The 20,009-nt window shown below is 38.5% G+C and overlaps 2 protein-coding genes across 8 annotated transcripts in view; one reads left to right on the forward strand and one right to left on the reverse strand.

Moving 5' to 3' along the window:
• LOC144659490 (origin recognition complex subunit 2-like) overlaps nucleotides 1–20,009 on the forward strand; it is a 142,836-nt gene that overhangs the window by 15,940 nt on the left and 106,887 nt on the right. For 4 of the 5 annotated variants that reach the window (XM_078519939.1, XM_078519941.1, XM_078519942.1 and 1 more), the window contains 12 exons: nucleotides 153–237; nucleotides 3,014–3,092; nucleotides 3,687–3,723; nucleotides 5,362–5,463; nucleotides 5,963–6,069; nucleotides 6,653–6,785; nucleotides 9,665–9,767; nucleotides 10,192–10,253; nucleotides 10,555–10,636; nucleotides 11,670–11,903; nucleotides 12,810–12,928; nucleotides 13,716–14,025. In XM_078519939.1, the coding sequence (XP_078376065.1) occupies nucleotides 153–237; nucleotides 3,014–3,092; nucleotides 3,687–3,723; nucleotides 5,362–5,463; nucleotides 5,963–6,069; nucleotides 6,653–6,785; nucleotides 9,665–9,767; nucleotides 10,192–10,253; nucleotides 10,555–10,636; nucleotides 11,670–11,903; nucleotides 12,810–12,928; nucleotides 13,716–13,805 (1,233 nt within the window). In that variant the 3' untranslated portion in view covers nucleotides 13,806–14,025. Of the gene's footprint in view, nucleotides 1–152; nucleotides 238–3,013; nucleotides 3,093–3,686; nucleotides 3,724–5,361; nucleotides 5,464–5,962; nucleotides 6,070–6,652; nucleotides 6,786–9,664; nucleotides 9,768–10,191; nucleotides 10,254–10,554; nucleotides 10,637–11,669; nucleotides 11,904–12,809; nucleotides 12,929–13,715; nucleotides 14,026–20,009 lie in introns of those variants that run through there. The other variant, XM_078519940.1, reaches the window with a different exon arrangement.
• LOC144659939 (BTB and MATH domain-containing protein 36-like) lies at nucleotides 15,747–19,928 on the reverse strand. 3 transcript variants are annotated; one of them, XM_078520471.1, is made up of 2 exons: nucleotides 19,878–19,928; nucleotides 15,747–16,863 (listed from the first exon to the last, which is right to left on the reverse strand). In XM_078520471.1, exon 2 carries the CDS (start codon nucleotides 16,854–16,856, stop codon nucleotides 16,068–16,070), a length of 789 nt encoding a protein of 262 aa, XP_078376597.1. In that variant the 5' UTR covers nucleotides 16,857–16,863; nucleotides 19,878–19,928; the 3' UTR covers nucleotides 15,747–16,067. The 3 variants fall into 3 exon arrangements, with proteins under 3 accessions (XP_078376597.1, XP_078376596.1, XP_078376598.1); XM_078520470.1 differs by lacking the exon at nucleotides 19,878–19,928 and adding an exon at nucleotides 19,680–19,865; XM_078520472.1 differs by lacking the exon at nucleotides 19,878–19,928 and adding an exon at nucleotides 19,458–19,590.

Genomic DNA, 20,009 nt, shown 5'->3' on the forward strand with positions numbered 1-20,009 from the left:
CCGTAAAATTGACCAATCACAGCATGCGTACTATCTCAGAGATATAATAATATTATATATACGTAGTTACTACATATAATTTTGTTACTAATAGAGTCAAGTTTTATTTTACCGTGCATATGCTGACCCTCAGACTAACATATTTGTAACAGGAAATACCAACAAATGTGTCCCAAGATGAAAACAATACTAGTGGATATTCCTTGCGTCACAGAAGAAAAGCTGTTCTTTTGAAAGGTGTGATATATTTCCTAGTTGTTGTTTGTTATATACAGTACAGTCAAAACCCCTATTAAGCAGCCACCCTTGTTGAAATGGTCAGTTGCTGCTTATTAATAGAGGTTGGCGGCTGTATAGGGGTTCGTCAGTAATAAGCATAAGGTGGGGAGAAACATCACATTATTGCCAGGAAATCAAACGGTTATCACTTAGCTTAGAGACATTTGAATCACGTCAAGGTGGTAATACTGTAAGTATTATGTGTTTGATTGTTTTATCAGTCGTCACTTCACATTTTGGACTCCACTGCTGTTAGGTTGTTAAATTAGGCCAAACTTACTTTGTGTATTAAATTCTTGTTGGTGGGTAAATGGAGGTAAAAACAAAAGAGAAATCTTCATTGGGAGAGATGAAAGGTGGCTGTGGCCATTTATTAGTGGTGGCCGCTAAATGAGGGTTTTATTTACAGTTATTATACTGGCAATACTCTCAGGACTTTGATAACTGGCCGCTTAATACAGGGTGGCCGCACTTAAGTTTGCTTATTACGGAATGATTTATTTGAGCATATGACAATCAGCAGGCTAGTTTCATGACCAAGTATTTCTTGTTTCATTAATACTTTCAAATTTCTAATTTTTAGTACTCTAATTGAAGCTCAGAAAATGTTTTTCAATCGAAGGGTGTATAATAAATGTTCAACATATAAAAGACAGTGAATTTTCTGAAGAGTTATTCTTCTTTTATTCTCTCCATATGCCATGCTAGAAATATTTGTTTCAAGAATTTTATTTCAGAACAAGATTTACAGTGGCAGATCTAGGGGAGGGGCCTGGGCCCCAACCTTATTTTCAGGCCAAACCACGGTCTGTAGGCCTGAGAAAAAATATTTTTGTGAGGGGGCCCCCCGCCCTATTATTCTTGGAGTCTGGATGATCGGGCCCCCACTTACCTGAAGGTCTGGATGGCCACAGGTGTAATATCCTTGATTACACAGCAAGGAATCTCAAAAGTCTAGATGTTAAAAAAACAGCTAGTGTATAGTCCTAGATGTAAATGAGAACAAAGGGAATTGCAGGTTGAAACTGGCCATGGCAAGGAAAAATGTTTTAGATCTTTTATTAACACTGGCAAACTTGAAGAAGGGTACATGCATGATGTAATGCTTATCAGACAGTAATTATTATGTATACAGTGTTACAGTGCGAATACTCGAACCGGGACAGTTGGAACAAAGTTAACCAATGACAACGTTAATTGAGAACAAAGGATGTCGACCTTTTTCGTTAACAGACCAATGACGTTCAAGAACGCAAACAATAGATTTACAGAAAAATTTGAAAACTCAACAACGTTGCAAATAGTTGCGGACCTCTCAGGAAACTCGCCTTGTTTTTGATTGGTTAGTTTCGATCCTTAATTTTCAAGAGGTCGTAGATAGAGATCGTAGATAGATAAAGTTAGACAAGTTATACAAGATGTATGTTACAATATCATCTTCGCGAAAAGTTGACAAATACGAACCGTGAATGAACTCTTCACGGCCAGGAGTTGTGAATTGAATATTCCACACTGTGTTCGCTCTTGTTTGAAAACTTTCACGAGTTCCGGAAATAAAATGAAGACGGTGAAATCAAATTCACGCCGTAATTATTTTCATTTCGCTCTAGCTTTTCAGTAGCTTTGCTCTGTCTGTTGCCTTGAAATCGATGCGAGTCACTTCCTCGCCAATGTTAATTACACCTTCGTATGACTTTGAAATTCATGAAAACAGAATACTTATATCGTCAGTCAATGCCGTATAACTGTCCACAAGTTACCACTTTACTTTTTTTGACACGATTTGAGGCCACGTGAAATGTAAACATCAGGTCGAATGTTGTTTTCGCTTGTTTGCTCACGGACTCATTTTCTGTCGGTTATCTACTGTTACAAAAGTTGTAAACTCACGGTTTTCGTGAAAGAGGAGTTTGTTCCGTTTCGTCATTGAGTCTTCAATCTTTCTGTGGTTTTATAAAATTACCACAGGCTAAAGTCACTGAAACTTTTATGGAAGAAAGTTCATTTCATGCGGCGAAAGCAAAATTGCCATTAATAAAATATGCAAGGTAAGTTGTCGCTGTGGCGGCATTCCAAATCTTTCTTGCCTTGTCTTTCGTCAGAAACAAAAAATAATCACAACAAACACGAGTATGTAACTTAGAAGAGTGAAAACAACTGACTTTTCAAACATGAAATCTAGAACGTTTCTATTCACTTTCTGCTCACATGCGACATAAGACACTGCATACGACGGAATAGGCACTTGAGACGTCCTTTGAAGCAATTCCATTCCGTTTCGCGTCTTCGCGCTTGTCGTGAATAAAAGCGTCCTTCGTTATTCTTTACTGTGCTATCACCAACGAAGAGCAATACAATTTTATCAGAAAATTTCTTTTGAAGAATTTTTCAGCCTGTGAAAGCCAACTTTTGATTACGGTTTTACGAGCGCTACTGAAAATTTGGTGCAGTCAGTGAAAATTTAGGATCGAAACTATCCAATCAAATACAAGGCAAGTTTCCTGAGAGGTCCGCAACTTTTTCAAACGTTGTTGAATGTTTAAATTTTGTTGCAAATCTATTGTTTGCGGACTTGGACGTTATTGGTCCATTTCTAAAAAAGGTCGCCATTCTTTGTTCTCAATTAGCGTTGTGATTGGTTAACTTTGTTCCAACTGTCCCGGTTCGAGTATTCGCGCTGTAATGATTTCCACAAAGTAGTGTCACTTATGTTTGATTATGGCATTATTTGTAGGCGTTGAACGAGAATCAGATTCAGAGGATTCTGATTCAAATAGTGGATCAGTGACTGCAGCTGATGAAACATCATCAAGGTACATTGCAATTATACTTTTGTGAAAATATTCCCTCCCGTTCAAGCAACTGTAGTGCAGCCCAGCATGCTGCAATAAACCCCAGTACTAGGTCCTTTTAAACTAGAGCCTCTGATATACAAATGACAGAAATGGAGCTTAAGGTTGCTAATTTTGATTGCCTGTGAGATTTGTGGTGGTTTTAAAAATGTGTGAAAAATGATTAGAAGTGGATTTGTATAAAAAAAGCTGCTAGAAGATAAGAGTTGCCAGTGGTCTCAAAGCTAGCAACCATGGCTTAATTACGTGCCACACTCTTAAACAAGGCCATTTGGCATGATTTGAGAAAGCACCCAATGGAGCATTCCTAATTACTTTCTCCAGTTATCTGGGGAAAGTCTATTTTCTTGAAGCAAATAAAATCTTAGAAATATTTCCTAAATCATACTCCTTGTTACATGTATCTGAAAATTTGTAATGAAAGATAGGAGTAAAACATTTTCCATTGAAGACGTCATACATGTACAAGATACATGTATTAATATATAACAACCCACATCACCGCTTGTGCTGAATGATGCTTAAGCAGGACATATGTTTGTGTTATATCTCTAGAGCTTTTAAGAAAGTCACAAAAGGAAATGCAAATCAGGTAAATTATTGTGTAAGGGAAAGTAGAGGAGGCTTTTGAGGTGGTTGTCATGTTCAAGTTGACAAATAGATTCCATTCTGCGGAAAAGGTTAAGAGTCCGATCCAAACAACGCGTCGGTCAACGAGTCGGCCACTGTGTTGACCGACACGTCGGCCGACAGTCGGCAAGTATTTTTCAGTACAAATTGACCTTATAGACAGTCAGGTTCGACAGCGGCTTTTTACACACTGCCACATGTAGCCATCATTTACGCGCGTGGCCTCAGTTAATTCCATATCAGAGTTACATCGAGAACATTGACGTTGACGTTTGTAGCTTTCGCGTCGGCATTGTTTTGGTCGGCGTTCGTAGTCTTTGTCTTTGGTGATATGTCAGCCGACGTGTCGGTGGTGTGTCGGCCGACACGTTGGCCAACGCATTACCGACGCGTTGTTTGGATCGGATTCTTAACCTTTTCCCCATTTTGCCATGCATCTGTTCAGTTATAGATCACAGATGGCATCAAAATATGGTAACAACAAAAAACTGGCCCACGAACCAGTAGGCGAGTGGGTTGATCACTGATATAGATGTTCTTACCACATTTTGATGTCTTCTGTGATCTACAGCATAGGTTATAACTGAACAGACACACAGCAATATAGAATCTATTTGTTTAATTATACAATATACCTGCCAACTCTCATGCCTTAGGCATGAGTCTCATGCCTGCGAGTTTAAAACTTTAATCTCATGCTTACGAACCAATTTCTCATGCCTGTCGAAAAATGTGAGTTATTACAACCATAACTGACACACTCCACAAAAATATGTAAACTCAAACCAATGTGAGAAACAAAATCTCGGTATAAAATGATTAAATGACGATTCTTTCCCCGAAATCTCAGAGTTTTGACAAGAAAAGCATTGGGAACAAGGTGGTGTTTAGCAAAACATGTCCACGCACTGGGATCGGGATATGTTCAGAATGTTTCTCACTTTAGATTTCTAATTAAACTGAATTTTTTTTGTTTTGTTGTGGCTCCACAAGTTTTGAAAAACTTTGCCAACAAAATTGATTTGGACTATGAACTCTGATCATGTGTGCGAGTCACACCAGGCATTGACATTGATATCGTCTGTGTGTCTGTACTCTAATAATAGATGACATGCGCACAACGCATGCAGTAACTTGGTTAATTGTATAAAATAAGTGTAGTTTGTTGTTTCAGGCACACAACGTGCGCAGAAACTCGGTCATTGTATAAAATTGGTGTTAGTTTATTGTTAATAGGTCAAAATTCATATGGTTCCATTCAAACTAGTTTGATTTGTACTGAGTGTATTTTTTTATTTTTTCCAGATAGTTTTACACATTCCTTAAACAATGAAAAATTCAAATCAAACTAGTTTGAAATCATTTAGACTTGAAATTCTTTTTTAACTACAACACAACCAAGCCTACCAAGTAATAATTACAATGTAATGAGCTTTTTGAAATCATGTTATTCAGCCTGGTTTCCTGGCTTTTCACTGGCTGTTTTAGCAAAGATCTTAAATCTTAACTGGTGATGTCACAAAACAGCATTCGCCAGGTACATTTAATAATATGTAATTGATGTCATCTTTAATTTTCTTATAATACTGTTTTGCTTCAGATAGAGGAGTCACGTGAAGAGTACTTTGAACAGCAAAGTTCTAAGTGTGTCACGTCTGATCACACTCTTTCAAAACTGAACATGCCACATATGGATCAACAAGTAAGCTCAGGGCTCTAACCTTCATGTATTTATGAGACTGTTTATTATAAGTACTAAACAACCCTCCAAGTTTACTTTTTTCCTTAGTGCCCATTTGGCCACCAACTACTCAAGTTTTGGTCGCCAGTGAAAAATTTTAGTCACCAAATTAAGCTGATGCTTTCAATCATTCCTCTCAATTTTAGTCGCCAGGCTGGCGACCTTGGTTCAAATTTAGTCGCCAGGTCCAAAATTTTAGTCGCCATGGCGACTAAAATGGTCTTAACTTGGAGGGTTGCTAAAGGAGGCAATGAGTTGTATGAATACAATGTCCACCAATCGTTTGTCTGCCCCTTGATCATGCATCTTGCTGTAGTGTGATTCTGCTTTATTTCTCCTGCCATGGCTATGTTATGTTCCAGCTCATTTCCGGTCACTCATCTGGCAAAAAAGTTCCTGTCAACTTAAAAATTATTGTCTATTTTTTTTTTTCGTGTGTGCTGTTTTGCTGCATGTACAGAAATTGCTGTCCCATTTAAATCAAGTATCCAGCTCCCATCCCAAGGAGAGGTTTGACTTGTACCACAAACTACAAACTCTCTTTGACAAGTGGATGTTTCATTTAAGGTATGAACTTTTATCATGTACAAAACCTACATTGTAGGGCAGAATGGCATAAATACACATTCACAGACACATCACACACACTATGGGGTTTTATGTGCCAACTTGTAAGCTAAAACCAAAGCAGGATGTAAAAGAGTCCTGCCTGATAGTCCAGGACTATTCATTGGATTTTCCTGTCAGGCTAGTGGACTCTATCGATCCAACACTTGCCTGAAATTGGCAAGTACCATTTTTGGACTTAGCAGATCTGTATTAAGGCTGCTGAGAAAAGACTTGGCCTAGCACACAATGGCTTCAACTTGCCCAAAAATGCAAGCTGGAACATTCACTTCTTTGCACTCTGATCGAGTACATAAAAAAACAGGTAAATAGATGTAACATGTAAAAGTACTGCTCAATAGTTTCCTGGGCAGTTAGGGTTTTCTCTACAGGTAGACTTAAAAGTTGTTATATCTAGGTAATAAAATGACATGTATTCTAAGGCGGTGTTCAGTTGAAATACTTAGCTACTAGTGTATTGCTTTCCTTACATACTTGTTCTAATAATGTTCAGGTCTGCTTACAATACTTCATATTTTTTTAGAAATGGATTTAGTATTCTTCTCTATGGCCTTGGATCTAAAAAGGTTCTGCTTGATCAATTTCGTTCCTCTAAACTTTCCGCACACCTTCAAGTTGTAGTCAATGGCTTTTTTCCCAGTCTCACCATAAAAAATGTAAGTGCCTTATTAATAATATATTTGTCAATAATAAAATTTAGTTTAGTTTCCTAATTTCTTAAACCTTCAGTCTTGTGAACCTCCCAATCCCAAACCAAAAGTTGTTAAACTGCTGATTGGTTCAAACCAATTTTAATTTCCCTTCAAGGTTTGAGAAATTGAAGAATCACGTTGTATACATTTTGTAAGTTGCATGAGTCTTTATTGGTAGGTATGCAGCTGATGGGTGAACTCTCAAAACTCCTCATCCCATCCAGAGGAAGTACCGTAATGATTCGATTAGCGCCGGGCGCTTATTTACCTTAAGGGAAGGCCCTTATTTGAGACAGGGCACTTATTTAATTTTTTGAGAAACAACCATTCGGAAGGGGGCGCTCATTAAAAGGAGGGGGCTAAATCAAATCATTACGGTAGTAATTATTAACCTCTGACCCCAATTGTTCAAAGGGTGGATAGCTAAGTGCACTGTAGCTTTTGTATGACATGCAGCTATCCACTCAAAAGCAGGCCCATAGGGAGGGGGGTACGATGGGTGCGTCCGCACCCCCTATACTACGAGCCTTGGAAGTCCACTCATTGTTAACGGTTAATAACGGGAAATGGTATTCCTGTACTGGCCTGTACTGTTTACATTCAATATGGTCCTTTGGGTTGAAGGTCCACCATTTGAAGATGCGTGTGGAATTTTTTTGACCAAATTGTGTGATTCTAGTAGGTTAATTTCAACTATAAATTCTACCAAATGTTCTTCATGGTTCAAAGTTCCATTAATATTCCCAGGCGCTAGAAGAAAAAATAAGAGGAGACTGGGTACTTGTTAGCGTGCGAACGCAGACATATTTCCGGCTGTTGTTTCTCTTTGCCGAAAATTAATAAATTATGTTAGTTTTCGGCAAAGAGAAACGACAGCTGGAAATACGTCCGTGTTCGCAGGCTAGGTACTTGTTGGGCTTGGAAGCACCCAAGAAGGTTGGAGCTTGCCACAGTACTTAAAGATCAACAAACCGACTCTCAGGCTGATTTATTTAATTACTGTTTGACACTGAAATAACGAAACCTATCTTTTTCCTGCCTTCCTTTTATGTACTGCCGTCATAATTGTTAGCTATTCATTGTAAAATTAATTACACTTACAAGGTTTGTTTAGAAGTAAAAAGTTCTTTTTAAATTTAAAAAATGTACCAGCTACATAGATTATTGTTGTTGCTACCTTCACTTTTACCTGCCATGTTTCCTTACAAACTGTCTTCAAAACGCACAAAATGCTGTCTCAGATAACCTATTTTTTCAAATTTTTCTGGGGATGGATGCAGACCCCCCTACGTTTCCGCGCCTGCGGCGCTCATGAATACGCACCGGAGCTGCTTATACGCACCCCCCCCCCCCATGAAAAATCCTGGTTACGGGCCTTCACTAAATAGCAACTTATCTGGTGGATAGGATTATCCACCCCTTGAACAACTGGACCCTGGTTACTTCATGGTGTAGAAACTCCAGGAGCTAAAATCAGGCTTAATATGAGCAAGAGAGGCGGAGCAGCCTAATGGTTAGCGGGCTGGACTTCAGATCTAGTGGTCCAGGTTCGAGCCCTGCAGGCTGGGCTCAATGCATTGAGTTCTTTGGCAAGACACTTTACTGTTTCAGGAGGGTCTGGGACATTGGGGTTTGCAGTATTGCAGTATTGGCCAATTTTCCATGCAGTATTTCAGTATTTTTAATCTTGAATTGCAGTATTGCGGTATTCCTGAAACCTGTGGGAAGCATTTTTTAAGTGTTTTGATTGATGATAATCCGTATAAAAAAACTTATCCTTCACCATTAATTTTCCTGACCATTTTTAGCCTTTAGGGTCATTTTAGAAGCAAGCTTAAATGGCCTAATAAATATTTTCAAACATTTTTTTATCTATTTGACTGTTTCAACAACCAGTTTAAAGTCATGTAATTGTTTTCACGGTTCCACTGCTCATTTTTGGCTCACTTTTTGCCCTTATGTAAACAATTCCGCCAGCTATGTAGTAAAAAAATGTGGTATTGCAATATTTGCTGATTTTTTTTTTTTTGCAGTAGTGCGGTCTTCAGCACCTCAGTGTCCCCCGCCCTCTTTCAGTGCCTTTCTCCACCCCAGTGTACAAAATAGGTGCTGTCAAATTTAATATGGGGTTACCCTGTGATGGACTAATAAGCCCTAGCATGATTGGCCACTTGGCTTAAATTGCAGACCTTTGCTTTTGTGCATCGGGCACAATCGACCTGCAATGCATGCAGAGAGCTAGATATCATTAGCATATCTTGCTATTTTATTGTTTGGGCCGTCTGAACCTTGTGATTACAAATATCACATTATGTTTCAATGATAATTATTTTTTGCTTAATAACAGTGTTACATAAATCTTAAAAAGTAATGACCTGGCTCAAAATTACCCACTGGAATTTAACGGAAGTGATTAAATTTCATAGTAGGCTGTTAGCAAAAGGAGGAATGCTCATTTGGTAGCCACCTCAAATAAAATGTAACTTGTTATCACAAAACATTGAGAATACCAAAATAGTATATACCAAATTTACTGACATCTGTTTAATCAATGAGCCTTACATTTGTTTTTTAAAGGCAACATACTGTACGTTACTCTGTTCTGAACTTCTGATATATAGTAAATATTCCCTGGAAGATGATACATAACATGGACTGCATGGTTTCAACCATTTAAGGTGGATCTCTTCACCGATGGTATGTGTTTTAACCATCTGAAAACAGTGTCCCCCTGAAAGGTGTGGCCTTCCAATTATAGTCCTAGTCAAATCATTTGCACTCTTACAGTATTATGATCACTGTTTTAATTTACTGCCACTAACGAAAGCTTTTTGCTTTTGAAGGTTCTGAACATAATAACTGAGGAGATTTTACTGCATGATGGATCATTCAAGAGTCTGACAGATCAATGTGACTTTATCAAACAGGCCCTCAGCAATGAGAAATGTTAGTAGACCCTTTTTATGTTTGAAAGTTTCCAGAGGATATGAGTCTTGTTTTGTATTTTCTTTCTGGACAAGATGTGATAAAAGTTGTCAGATGTACTGTATTATTAAGATACTGCATATACAATATAATGCTAATGGTGAACATAAGATTCTTCCTGGACATAATAATGTTCAATACAATTTATATAATTTATTATGATCAGGTACAAAGCTGAAGTTGGGAGTGGGTTAATAGATGTAAGAGGTCACATGACATATGCCGTTAACATTGCCGAAAGATGAATTATGTCAGAGTGAAATTAATTTTGTGAATAGCATTCAATTTGGTGTCTTGATAAATCACTGCATTTGAATGGTTACTTTCAAGTTATAGTATGAAGATCCATCTTAATTATTGACTATTATTTGCTGGTATGTTGTAGGTTCAGAGGAGGTTTTTGTAATTATTCATAATATTGATGGCTCTATGCTGAGATCCAAAAAGGTGGGTTTATACCGCAAACTGCACCTAATGCCGTACATGTATACTGTTTATTCCTTGTGGCTTAATTTTTTACAACATATTGTGTGTGTATGCCCAATTTACACAGTCAGCATGTTTCCAAATGAGAGTTAATAAAATGTTTTCCGCAGAGGATAAAAAGGTGGGTGGTTGAAGGTATGAAAAGGTTAATTGAATAATGATGACGACGGCGCCGATGATTGTAATGATAAAAGTTATGTTATTTGTAAACATCTGATGGTAATTTCTGGAACAATGTTACACACCTCCAATGTATTTTCAGACTCAGACAGTCCTCAGCCTTCTTGCAGAAGTAGATGGACTTCATATCATTGCCAGTATTGATCACATCAATGCACCTCTCAGTGAGTATCAAATGCAGTGCTTGTTTAGAAATTTCTGTAAATTAATTGCAATAGACAAAGGGCTGTGAAAACTAGAGCTGGGGGCTATTAATAAATTTTCTTAAATGCATGGGTAATATGATCCTTTTAAACTTGATGGTGGCCGGGTAGCTTAAAAAAAACTATTCAAACGTGCAATACTTGTATTTTTTATCACAAAAATGTTTCTACATTGTAAGATGGGTAGAAAAAAATGATTGCATTCTAGATCTATCTAAAGAAAAACCCAAGTCACCAAGTATCTAAGATCATTTAGCTATACTTTATCTTATGCTGCCTAATAAATTCCCACTCATGGTGTGAGAATACCACGAAGAGAAGGGGGTGTGTAAAAATTGTGATATGATTGAGGGTGCATGACATTATAACGTACATGAACTGCATAGGCAGTGAATCCTGCACACAAACAATTAGCGTGAGTGTCCTTCATTGTATTTTTGCATATTTCAGAAAAAAACTATTACCTGTTTGGAAAATGGGGCACAATTATTTTTAATTATTTACGTATACTGCAGCTAAGCATTTTTCCAGAATGTGTTTAAACATAATTTGCCTGTCATAATTTTATGTTTTGGTTACTGTAGCAACTTGGTAATCATCTTCTAGCCAAGGGAACAAGGTCCAAACTTTTAGTAGTCAGGGAAGCACAGACTGTTGTTTAAGAAATTTAAACTCTTTCTTTCTTAAGTTTTTAATAGCCTTAGTTTATGCACGGTTAGGCCAGGGCATGGAACTGATCAAGCCTAGATCAGAAAATGTGTTCAAAGTTGTAAATTTTATCATGAACAAAGCAGCAAAGAAGCAAAAATGAAAAGGATGCCCATATAAGAACAATAGTAAAGGTGCCTGAGGTTTGAAAAGAATTTCACATGAGGGCTGAATTTTTGGCAATTAAGTAAGGGGACATAATCATGTATATTGCATTTAAGGCCTGTTATAATCTTTTGTGAAAATGATCAGTGAATTGACACTTTTTTGTGACTTATCAATTCAGTTTGGAATCATACTCAGTTGGGTCGTTTTAACTGGTCATGGTTTGATGTGACATCATTTGAACCATACAAGGAAGAAACATCATATGAGAATTCTCTGCTGGTACAGCACACTGGAGCGCTGGCTCTTAGTTCATTGGTTCATGTGTTCCGTAGTTTGACTCCCAATGCTCGTGGCATCTTTATCCTAATAGCAGGACATCAGCTTGAGGAGAAGGATAATAATTGTTATATTGGTAAGCCAACTTAGCTGTCAGCTACCATCATTAATTCCCAATTATTCTGCTCTATTTATTGAAAAAGAAGTTAACATGGTAACATTGCATAAGGAAAAATTAGCCAAGATTTAATGGAAGATCTAGATGTACACCAATAAAACACATTTTGTACCCCCAAACCAAAGTGCTTGAATCTATGTTTGGGGTTGACTGATCTGGTCAGTGGTGTTTGTTTCCTACATACATCCTCGGGGGGGGGGGGGGGGGTACTTGCAGTATACATGAGGGGAGGAGACATATTTTTGGGGGGTTGAAAATTTACACCCTCTGTATTTTTTTGGGTCAAGAGATCTGACATGTATTTTTTTAGGTCTTAAAAGTCTGTTTGATTGAATAAATCAGTATCGAGGTGCTAGGTCTTGTACTTTTTGGAATAGAAAGTAAAATTTCAGGCTCATTTATTTTTTTAGGTTCGCAATATGAATTGCTTGTACTCAGGCTCTAGTCAGTCCTTTGAGTTTCTGAATACCCGAGTCAGGAGTTATTGACATTTTGAAGAAAATTGAAGGAAAATAATTGGAATATAACCCCGGGCCCACTGATTTCGTACAATGGATGGCTGGAAGGAACATTTCGGGTCAATGTAATCTCAGTCTTTTTTTTTTTTTTCAAGTCAAGGCTGGGGGCCACTACAGAACTACAGTATATGTGAAATTTTGTAGAATTTATTTGGTCAGGGAAATTTTTCTTTTATCAGGGAAAAGTCAGGGATTTTTGAAAACCGATGTCTATGACAACCATGCTAATTATGAGATAGTACTGTATGTAAACATTAACATGTCATGTAGCTGATAACATGGTTAGTGTTAATCTCTTGGTCATAGAGTTGAACTGGAGTAAGAGCCATGCCTTCTTTTCTTGCAGGTTTGTCATTTAATGCTTGTTACTCCAAATGCCGGGAACAGTTCTTGGTAAACAGTGACTCAACACTGAAAGCCCAACTAATAGAATTCCGTGATCACAAGCTTATCACCTCCAAAAAGGTGATTCCAACAGTTACAGTTGCATAATTTTTATTTACTTTTTTGGCTGAAGTTTTGGCTTATTATACCAGCACTCCATTTCCTAACTTTTAGCTGTCATTTAGTACATGTCCAAAATTTATCACAATACTGGTTCTAAAAAAGCACAGCCTTACCACAAAATTGATGACAATACTGCAAGTGATCAATGCATTTTTTTATTCAATGGAATCCAAATGCTCTTTTTAAAAAAAATGTAAAACAAAACACTGTGTTGACACGAAACAGATTGTACAATCCATGACAAGTCATTCTGCACCTCCAGCCACGGGATAAAACTTGTTTGCAGCCAATTAAAATTTATTACAAAATAATGCAGGTAAAATTAATTTACAATATAAAAAAAATAAAAAATTCATGACTATGCTAAAGCTCTTTTATAAAGCACTCAAGAAGTAGGGAGAAACACTTCCCTGTGGCCCATGTTTCACGCACTTCTTTCTTGCTTGTGTCACTTCCTTATTGATTGCTTTATAACAGAACAAAGATAGAATGCTAAGGAGACAGTCAAATTGTTTTGTTTTTTAAACACCGAAATTGTTTTATCTGTTGTTGTTAAAGTGAGGGGAGGGGACCCACAGTCGCTGCTGTGCATCATGTCAGATGAAACATTTAAAATTTTCAGAGTGTACAGCAAAGTCCATCAACACCTTTACTTGTTTCCATAAGTCAATTTCTATTTTAACACCAAATGAGAATTTAGAGAGTGCTATTCTAAATCCTGTCTTTGTGTGCATAATTTTTGCAGGGTACTGATGGTGTAGAATACCTGTACATCCCTGTTGATTCAGCAACACTGAAGCAGTTTATAGAAGACCAACAGAATAATAACACATGAGATGTACAATTATTCACACTAAGTGAAGAATATAATAATAATTTATTATGAAACATCAGCAGACAGTCACACTATTACTCTCAGATTTAAGCAATTCTTTTTTGCTTTATGGTCTAACTTAATGTAAAATATAACTGTATTTCTATATTTAAGAACTCGCTTTGTGATGAAAAAATTAAGATATTTTTTACTTTGAAGAAATAAAGAAATCTATTTAAGAGGATATCTTTTATTTTATTTTTAATCCAATTCCAAAGCATCTGGTTTTGAGATGTTCTAATCTGAAAATGGATCAGATTGTGCCATGCCATTTTCGATGTCTCGACTGAAATAATATGGGATTATATAAAAAATAACACAATACAGTTGAACCTCTCCTTATTGACACCTCTATATTATGGACAGTTTACTTGGTCCCAGAGAAACCAAAAGTCATACAATCTTTTCCTCTATGATGTGGACACTCATCTATGTACCTTTGGTGTCTGTATTAAAGAGCCTGTTCGACACCGTCACTGTAACATTTAACAAATATTAATTTATCTCTTTATGACAAGTCTTTACCATCCAAACAAACATAAGAGAAAGAGAAAAACAAAAAAATAATAATATCATTTAATAACAGGTTCACAATCAAGTCAGCAAAGTGTTTGACCTTTCTGTAGCAAAAGAGCATTTGGGTTGTGTTGCTTTAGCAGGGTTTAGAGCAGTTTTCAATTGAGTGTCGTAAAACCAAAACCATAGTAATTACTCCGGCCAATCACAAAGGACACTGACAATCCAGTGAACCAATCAAAACTCGAAGCAAATACATGTAGCTGACTCAAAGCGTGGGAAAACGTGCGCGAGCGAGTCACGATTGGTTTTGGTTTTAGTTCTGATTGGCTGAGGAAGTGGTGCGAAATTTTTAAGCCAATCACCAAGCGTAGCACTGCAAAACCAAAGCAAATGCAATTAACTTTCGACACTCAAGTGAAAACCGCTCTATCCCACAACTGGGTTGACAATTACAGCTGGCTCATAGTGAATTCTATTTGTCCTTGCTACTCCTGATGGCCACTAGGCCTTGTCAGGGTTGCCAAACATCACAGAAAGTCAAGGAAATTATTTTTTCGAGGTGAAGGGAAAGTTATGGAATTTAATTAACTTTACAAATTTCTGCCATCTGTTCTAAACCTCAGTATACGTAAAAACTCCTAAAATGGATGCCATGGATTTCAATGTTAGGATTCTTTCTTTTCCTCATTATTTTGCTTAAAATCAATAATTAATTTACAAGTTTATAATGAAAACGCAAAATAAAATTAAAACTTAAACTTAAGGACGCGCGCACCTACGCCCGTCAAAGAGGAAGTTAAAATAAGAACGTGAAACAAAAAATAGTCCACACGAGAAAAAATGGAAACAAGCAAAAAAGGAGGTCGTGGGGAGACGAGCCGAACCCCGAGGGCCGCACACAAAGGTGAGGCCGCAGGAGAGGGTGCCACAGGGCCGCGACCACCGGACGCGGGGGAGGAACGAGCGGACGGAGAGGAGGGCACGGGGGAGCCGTGGGGCGCCCAGGAGGGGGCGGCAGCCAAGGAACAAGCCGACACTGTGAATGTAGAGATGAGTCTTTGCTAGAGTGGTGTTTCTGTATGTTTGGAGGAAGTGAAGTGATATGGTCAGCTTTTAGAGTGGGGTGTCTTTTGCCGTGTGGGATGAGGTTGCTAGGTGGCTCTTTAGCAAGGGGCGCGTCTAAGGCGGGTGAGAGTTTTGGCTCGCGGAGGGTTCGTGTTGGCGGGATCGTTTTTTTTTTTTAGTTTTGGTGAGTCGTGGTGGGGGGGAGGTAGTGGTAGGTGCGTTTTTTTTTTTTGGGTTTTTTTTATTTTTTATTTTGCGCGTTTTTAGTTAAGTTTTAAATGTTTGCGTTTTTTATTTTTGCTGTTACGAACGTAATTTACAAGTCACGCATAAACTGAAACATTGTCATGTCATGGTTTATAAAATAATCTGTTCTAATATGTTATTCACTGATTATAATTAAAAAAGTTGAGGTGCCACTTGTATTTTCACTATGAGAAGTGTAGAAAATTTGAGCCTCAGAACAGGACGTGCGATAAAAGATGGGGAGAAGAGGAAAACAGACAATAGATAGTACCACTAGTTTGTACTTCATACAGCAGTGAGACAAAATGTACGCTTTTCACACCCTACATAATTATTTTAGTCTTCTTTTTCAGAAGACTTGATGCCATCTTAGATGTCACAGTACCCAGTGCCTTAAGCATGAAATGGCTCATAAATACTTCGAAGGCGTTGACATAACAACTGCAGCATAACATTAACCTCACTACTTTCCTGCGCTGTTTCTTCCAAAAGTTTTGTACAGTCGCTAAGGGCACGTGGAGTACGTCTTCCTTCAGGGTTTTTTTTAAGGTACAGAACCCGTCCAAATTCTTTAAGTCCCCACTCACACACATCCTTGACTTCTTTTTTCACTGAATTCACCCTTTGTTCACTGCTCAGTATTTTATTTTCCAGTAACTCCACTCGTCTTTCAGCCAACTGTTTGCCATTTTCTGGTGCAATCAAAGCATACTTTTCATGACGGCGCAGTTCAGTTATTGAGATATGTTTGGCAATTTCAACACACTGCTTGCACAAATCTTCCATGTTAAACTCATTGGCTAGAACAAGAAAGTCGATGGCTTGATGAGGTGTTTTCTCTCTCTGTAAAAGATACTTTTCACAGCGCTCTGTAAGTTGCTCCATCTGATATTCTCTGGCCAAGGAAAGAAGAAAGTAACAGTTGTCTTCACTTATTGGTTTAGATGTTGGGTATATGACAAGTAACATCTCCTTTATCTCAGCAGAATTTTTGCCAGGAAGAGGGATTTCACTAGCTGATTTTTCTTTGAATTCTGAAGAGAACATCTTTTCAAACACTGGTGACCACATGGATAAAGTGCCCTTGTGAACATGGAATTTTTTATCTTCAACAACAAGAACAACATCACTAAGATGCCATGGCTCTGAGAAATCAGGTTCAGATCCTTTTTTCTGCATCATTGAATTTCTAGATGTAAACAAAAGATTAAGTTTAGTTCATGATCTGACTGCTGTGATGTAAATGTGAGAACATGCGATGTGTGTTAAGGCAGACTGTGTTCTTTAAGTAAATATGGCTTTAACCACACAATTACCATATATGCTGTCATTTACTCAAATAAGCACCTCCCCTGAAAAAGCACTGCCCTCAAATAAGCACCACATTTGGGACAAAAAAGTTAATAAGTGCTGCCCCTGAATATAAGAGTGGGAGTCCCAATGTGGACTATTCCAAAGCTTTGGGGCAGCCATGTGGAAAGATCGGTCACTGGCAGCATAGAAGAAATTTGCAGCTTGAAAAGTTGAGAACAACACCACTATTAGAACGAAGGTTATATCTACCACCATCTCTTACCAAAATAAGCTCAGCTATAAGCTCAGTTAGACTCAGGGGCAAAGTAAAAAGAGAGCAAGAGAGTAAACAAAAAAATGTCATTTGATTGGGGGGCTCAAAGTACACCAAGCCAAGCAAATTTCCCAAAATGTTTTTACCCTCGTTTGTTGGCAAAAGTGAACCTGTTTGCAATCTTAACAGTGTCCAATGTGTCTGGAATCTTAAGCATTGTAGCTAGTTCAGATGACTCTGCTTCTTAGGTAGTTCTTTAGTCGTGACGTCAGAGGGCAGAAAATGTATGCTCATCATTCACCAATGCCACAGGTAATGTCAAATACAATCTAAACAGCATGTGAACCTCCCCTTGTAGGTAATGCAAAGGCAGGCGCGTAGCTGAGGTTTTTGGAAGGGTGTTCGTATTGACAGGAATATTTATTTGGGGGTTATTAAATACGAGCGCCGAAGGGCGAGCCTCTATGGGGGTTTGGGGGCATGTCCCCCCAGAATCATTTGAAATGTAGAGGCCCGGAAATGCTATTTTCAGCATTGTGCACGTCAATATTTCAAACTCGATGGAGTTCAAAATAACAGGTATTTTTAGTCATAACAACAAAATTTCCGGCATTTTGTTAACTTGATACATTCATACATACATACCGGCTTAGTACACTACATCTTAGGGTTAATGCTTAAGCCCCACCCCCTAGCCTCCCACGCAGTCCTTCTTAGGGGCGATCAACACGATCGCCCCTAAGAACGATTGCGTGGGAGGCTATCCACCCCCCGGCTCTACCGTCAATGTACTAAAAGAAGCGTCAAAAAGCGTCAATATGCACTAAATATGGACGTATCACCTGGGTCCCCCGAAATTGAGAGCCAGTGAGGAGAGCCCATTCTCCTAACAATTTTACTTTCCCGATACTTTTAGAGTTTTCTTTAAAAGCTGCAACACTCAAAGTTTGTTTTCCATTCCCCCACTATTTGCTAAAAGCTGAAAATCAACAGTTTGTGTTTTCAGTCCTCTATTATTGACCTCCAAAGGGGGTTCGTTCGAACCCCTCGAACCCCCTCCTACGCGCCTGTGCAAAGGGGAGTTTGTTGATGAGCACGATCCTGACGTAAGGATTTGTGAAGAGATCACAAGACTGGATATCTTACAAACCAATCATTTTTCATGCTGCGCTAATGATATTTTTGGCACCAAAACGTGGGGGAGGGGGGGGGGCTGAGCCCCCCCCAAAAATTTCATTTGGAGGGCAACAGCCGCCTTCCCACCCCCCTCCCCCCTGCTCTGCCCGCTGCCTATGGAGAGGAAGACCAATCGAGACCTGGCGATGGACAGTTGAAAAAAAGATGCAGGTGAGTCGAGTCTGCTGGGGAGAGCTGAGGAAGAAGGTAAAGGACAGGCAGCAGCAGCAGTCTCTGGTCATGGCCTTATGTGTCCAAGGGCAAAACGAGAATTGAGAGAGAGAGGGTTTTGCTAATGAACCATAAATTCTCCAGCCTGGCCAGAGTTACTAACAGTGAAATGAATGGAAACCAGAAGCATATCACGTATGCTTCTGATGGAAACAGAACCCCAGTACAATGAACCCCATTAAAGCTGATTTCCAGTCCGTACTGCGCAGACTCGGGGTTTGTTTTCGTTTTGTTTTGAATTCGTTAAACGTTGCACTTCGTTGACAGCATACATGAAGTGTTTTTAGTCCGCCATTACACTTCGCTTCGTTCAAGAATTTCCGATGAGCTGAAACGTCGGTTTGAAATAGCGTCGGTTCTTCTACTTGTTATTATTTGTTCTGCAAGGATATCTGGCGTTAAAGAAACAGGTGTTTGTCATTTTTTGTTTTCTTTGTTTGTGAGGCTCACATAAACATTGCAGCCGAGATGCGCAGTACGGACTGTAATTCATCTTTAAAACAAACACATTCGCAAGTCTCTTGGAACTATATCAGTTTTTTTTTTCTAGTTGCTTTATCCTGTTTTACCTATATGGCAGAATGATATCAAATAAACCTGGCATACAAATTATGCAATGTAGCACTTTGAAACAAATTTACTCTATGATGATCACCTACTTGGTCCTATTAACCCGGGTATTAAAAGTGTATATTAACTGAACTTTGTAGGTCCCAAAGGCTCAAATCATGAATGATAACAAAAAATCTTACACTGACGCGCTATAATATCCCGGCTTGGATGTACACAGTGTATTTATCAATACAAACCTTGAGTTTTTTATACACTGCTACTTTTACAGGTAAAACGGGAGAGGGAAAATCCTTGTCGTGAAAGAGCTATGAGTATGGAACATACGCCATCTATACCGTAGCCTAAGTTGCAGAACACAACATCGATATATACCGGGGTTTTGTTCGTCTGCAACGCAGGCTATCTACCGGTGATCTTGGTATTTATAAAGACCATTCAGCGAGAAGCTTTATACGTACCTGCCGAAAGTGACAAGACGTCAGTTGAATAAAATCAGATAAAATGCAGCTGCATGCGGTCGGTTGATCCAACACAGATCCGCAAGACTCATCAAACAAAACTATTGTTCGTCATGTCACGAGAACTTTTTTCCGGCTTCTCCATCGTACGTAGATGACGTAAAATAATAGAAACAAAAGACAGAAAACAATACTAACCAAGATACAATGACTCCCAAAGAAGGAACCTTTTTTCCATGAAGATTGCGTGATGAACAAATCGTCACGCAACTTTTTTACGGAGCGCGAGGCTTGATGGTTAGTCCCACAATCCCACGCTCCAACCAAGAA

Source organism: Oculina patagonica, chromosome 7, assembly GCF_052425735.1.
Source record: "Oculina patagonica isolate OP01 chromosome 7, crgOcupat, whole genome shotgun sequence".
NCBI classification, from domain to species: Eukaryota; Metazoa; Cnidaria; class Anthozoa; order Scleractinia; family Oculinidae; genus Oculina; species Oculina patagonica.

What these genes read in the sequence shown, in the direction of transcription:
- LOC144659939 (XM_078520471.1), bottom strand. Translation starts at nt 16,856, where the DNA reads ATGATGCAGAAAAAAGGATCTGAACCTGATTTCTCAGAGCCATGGCAT.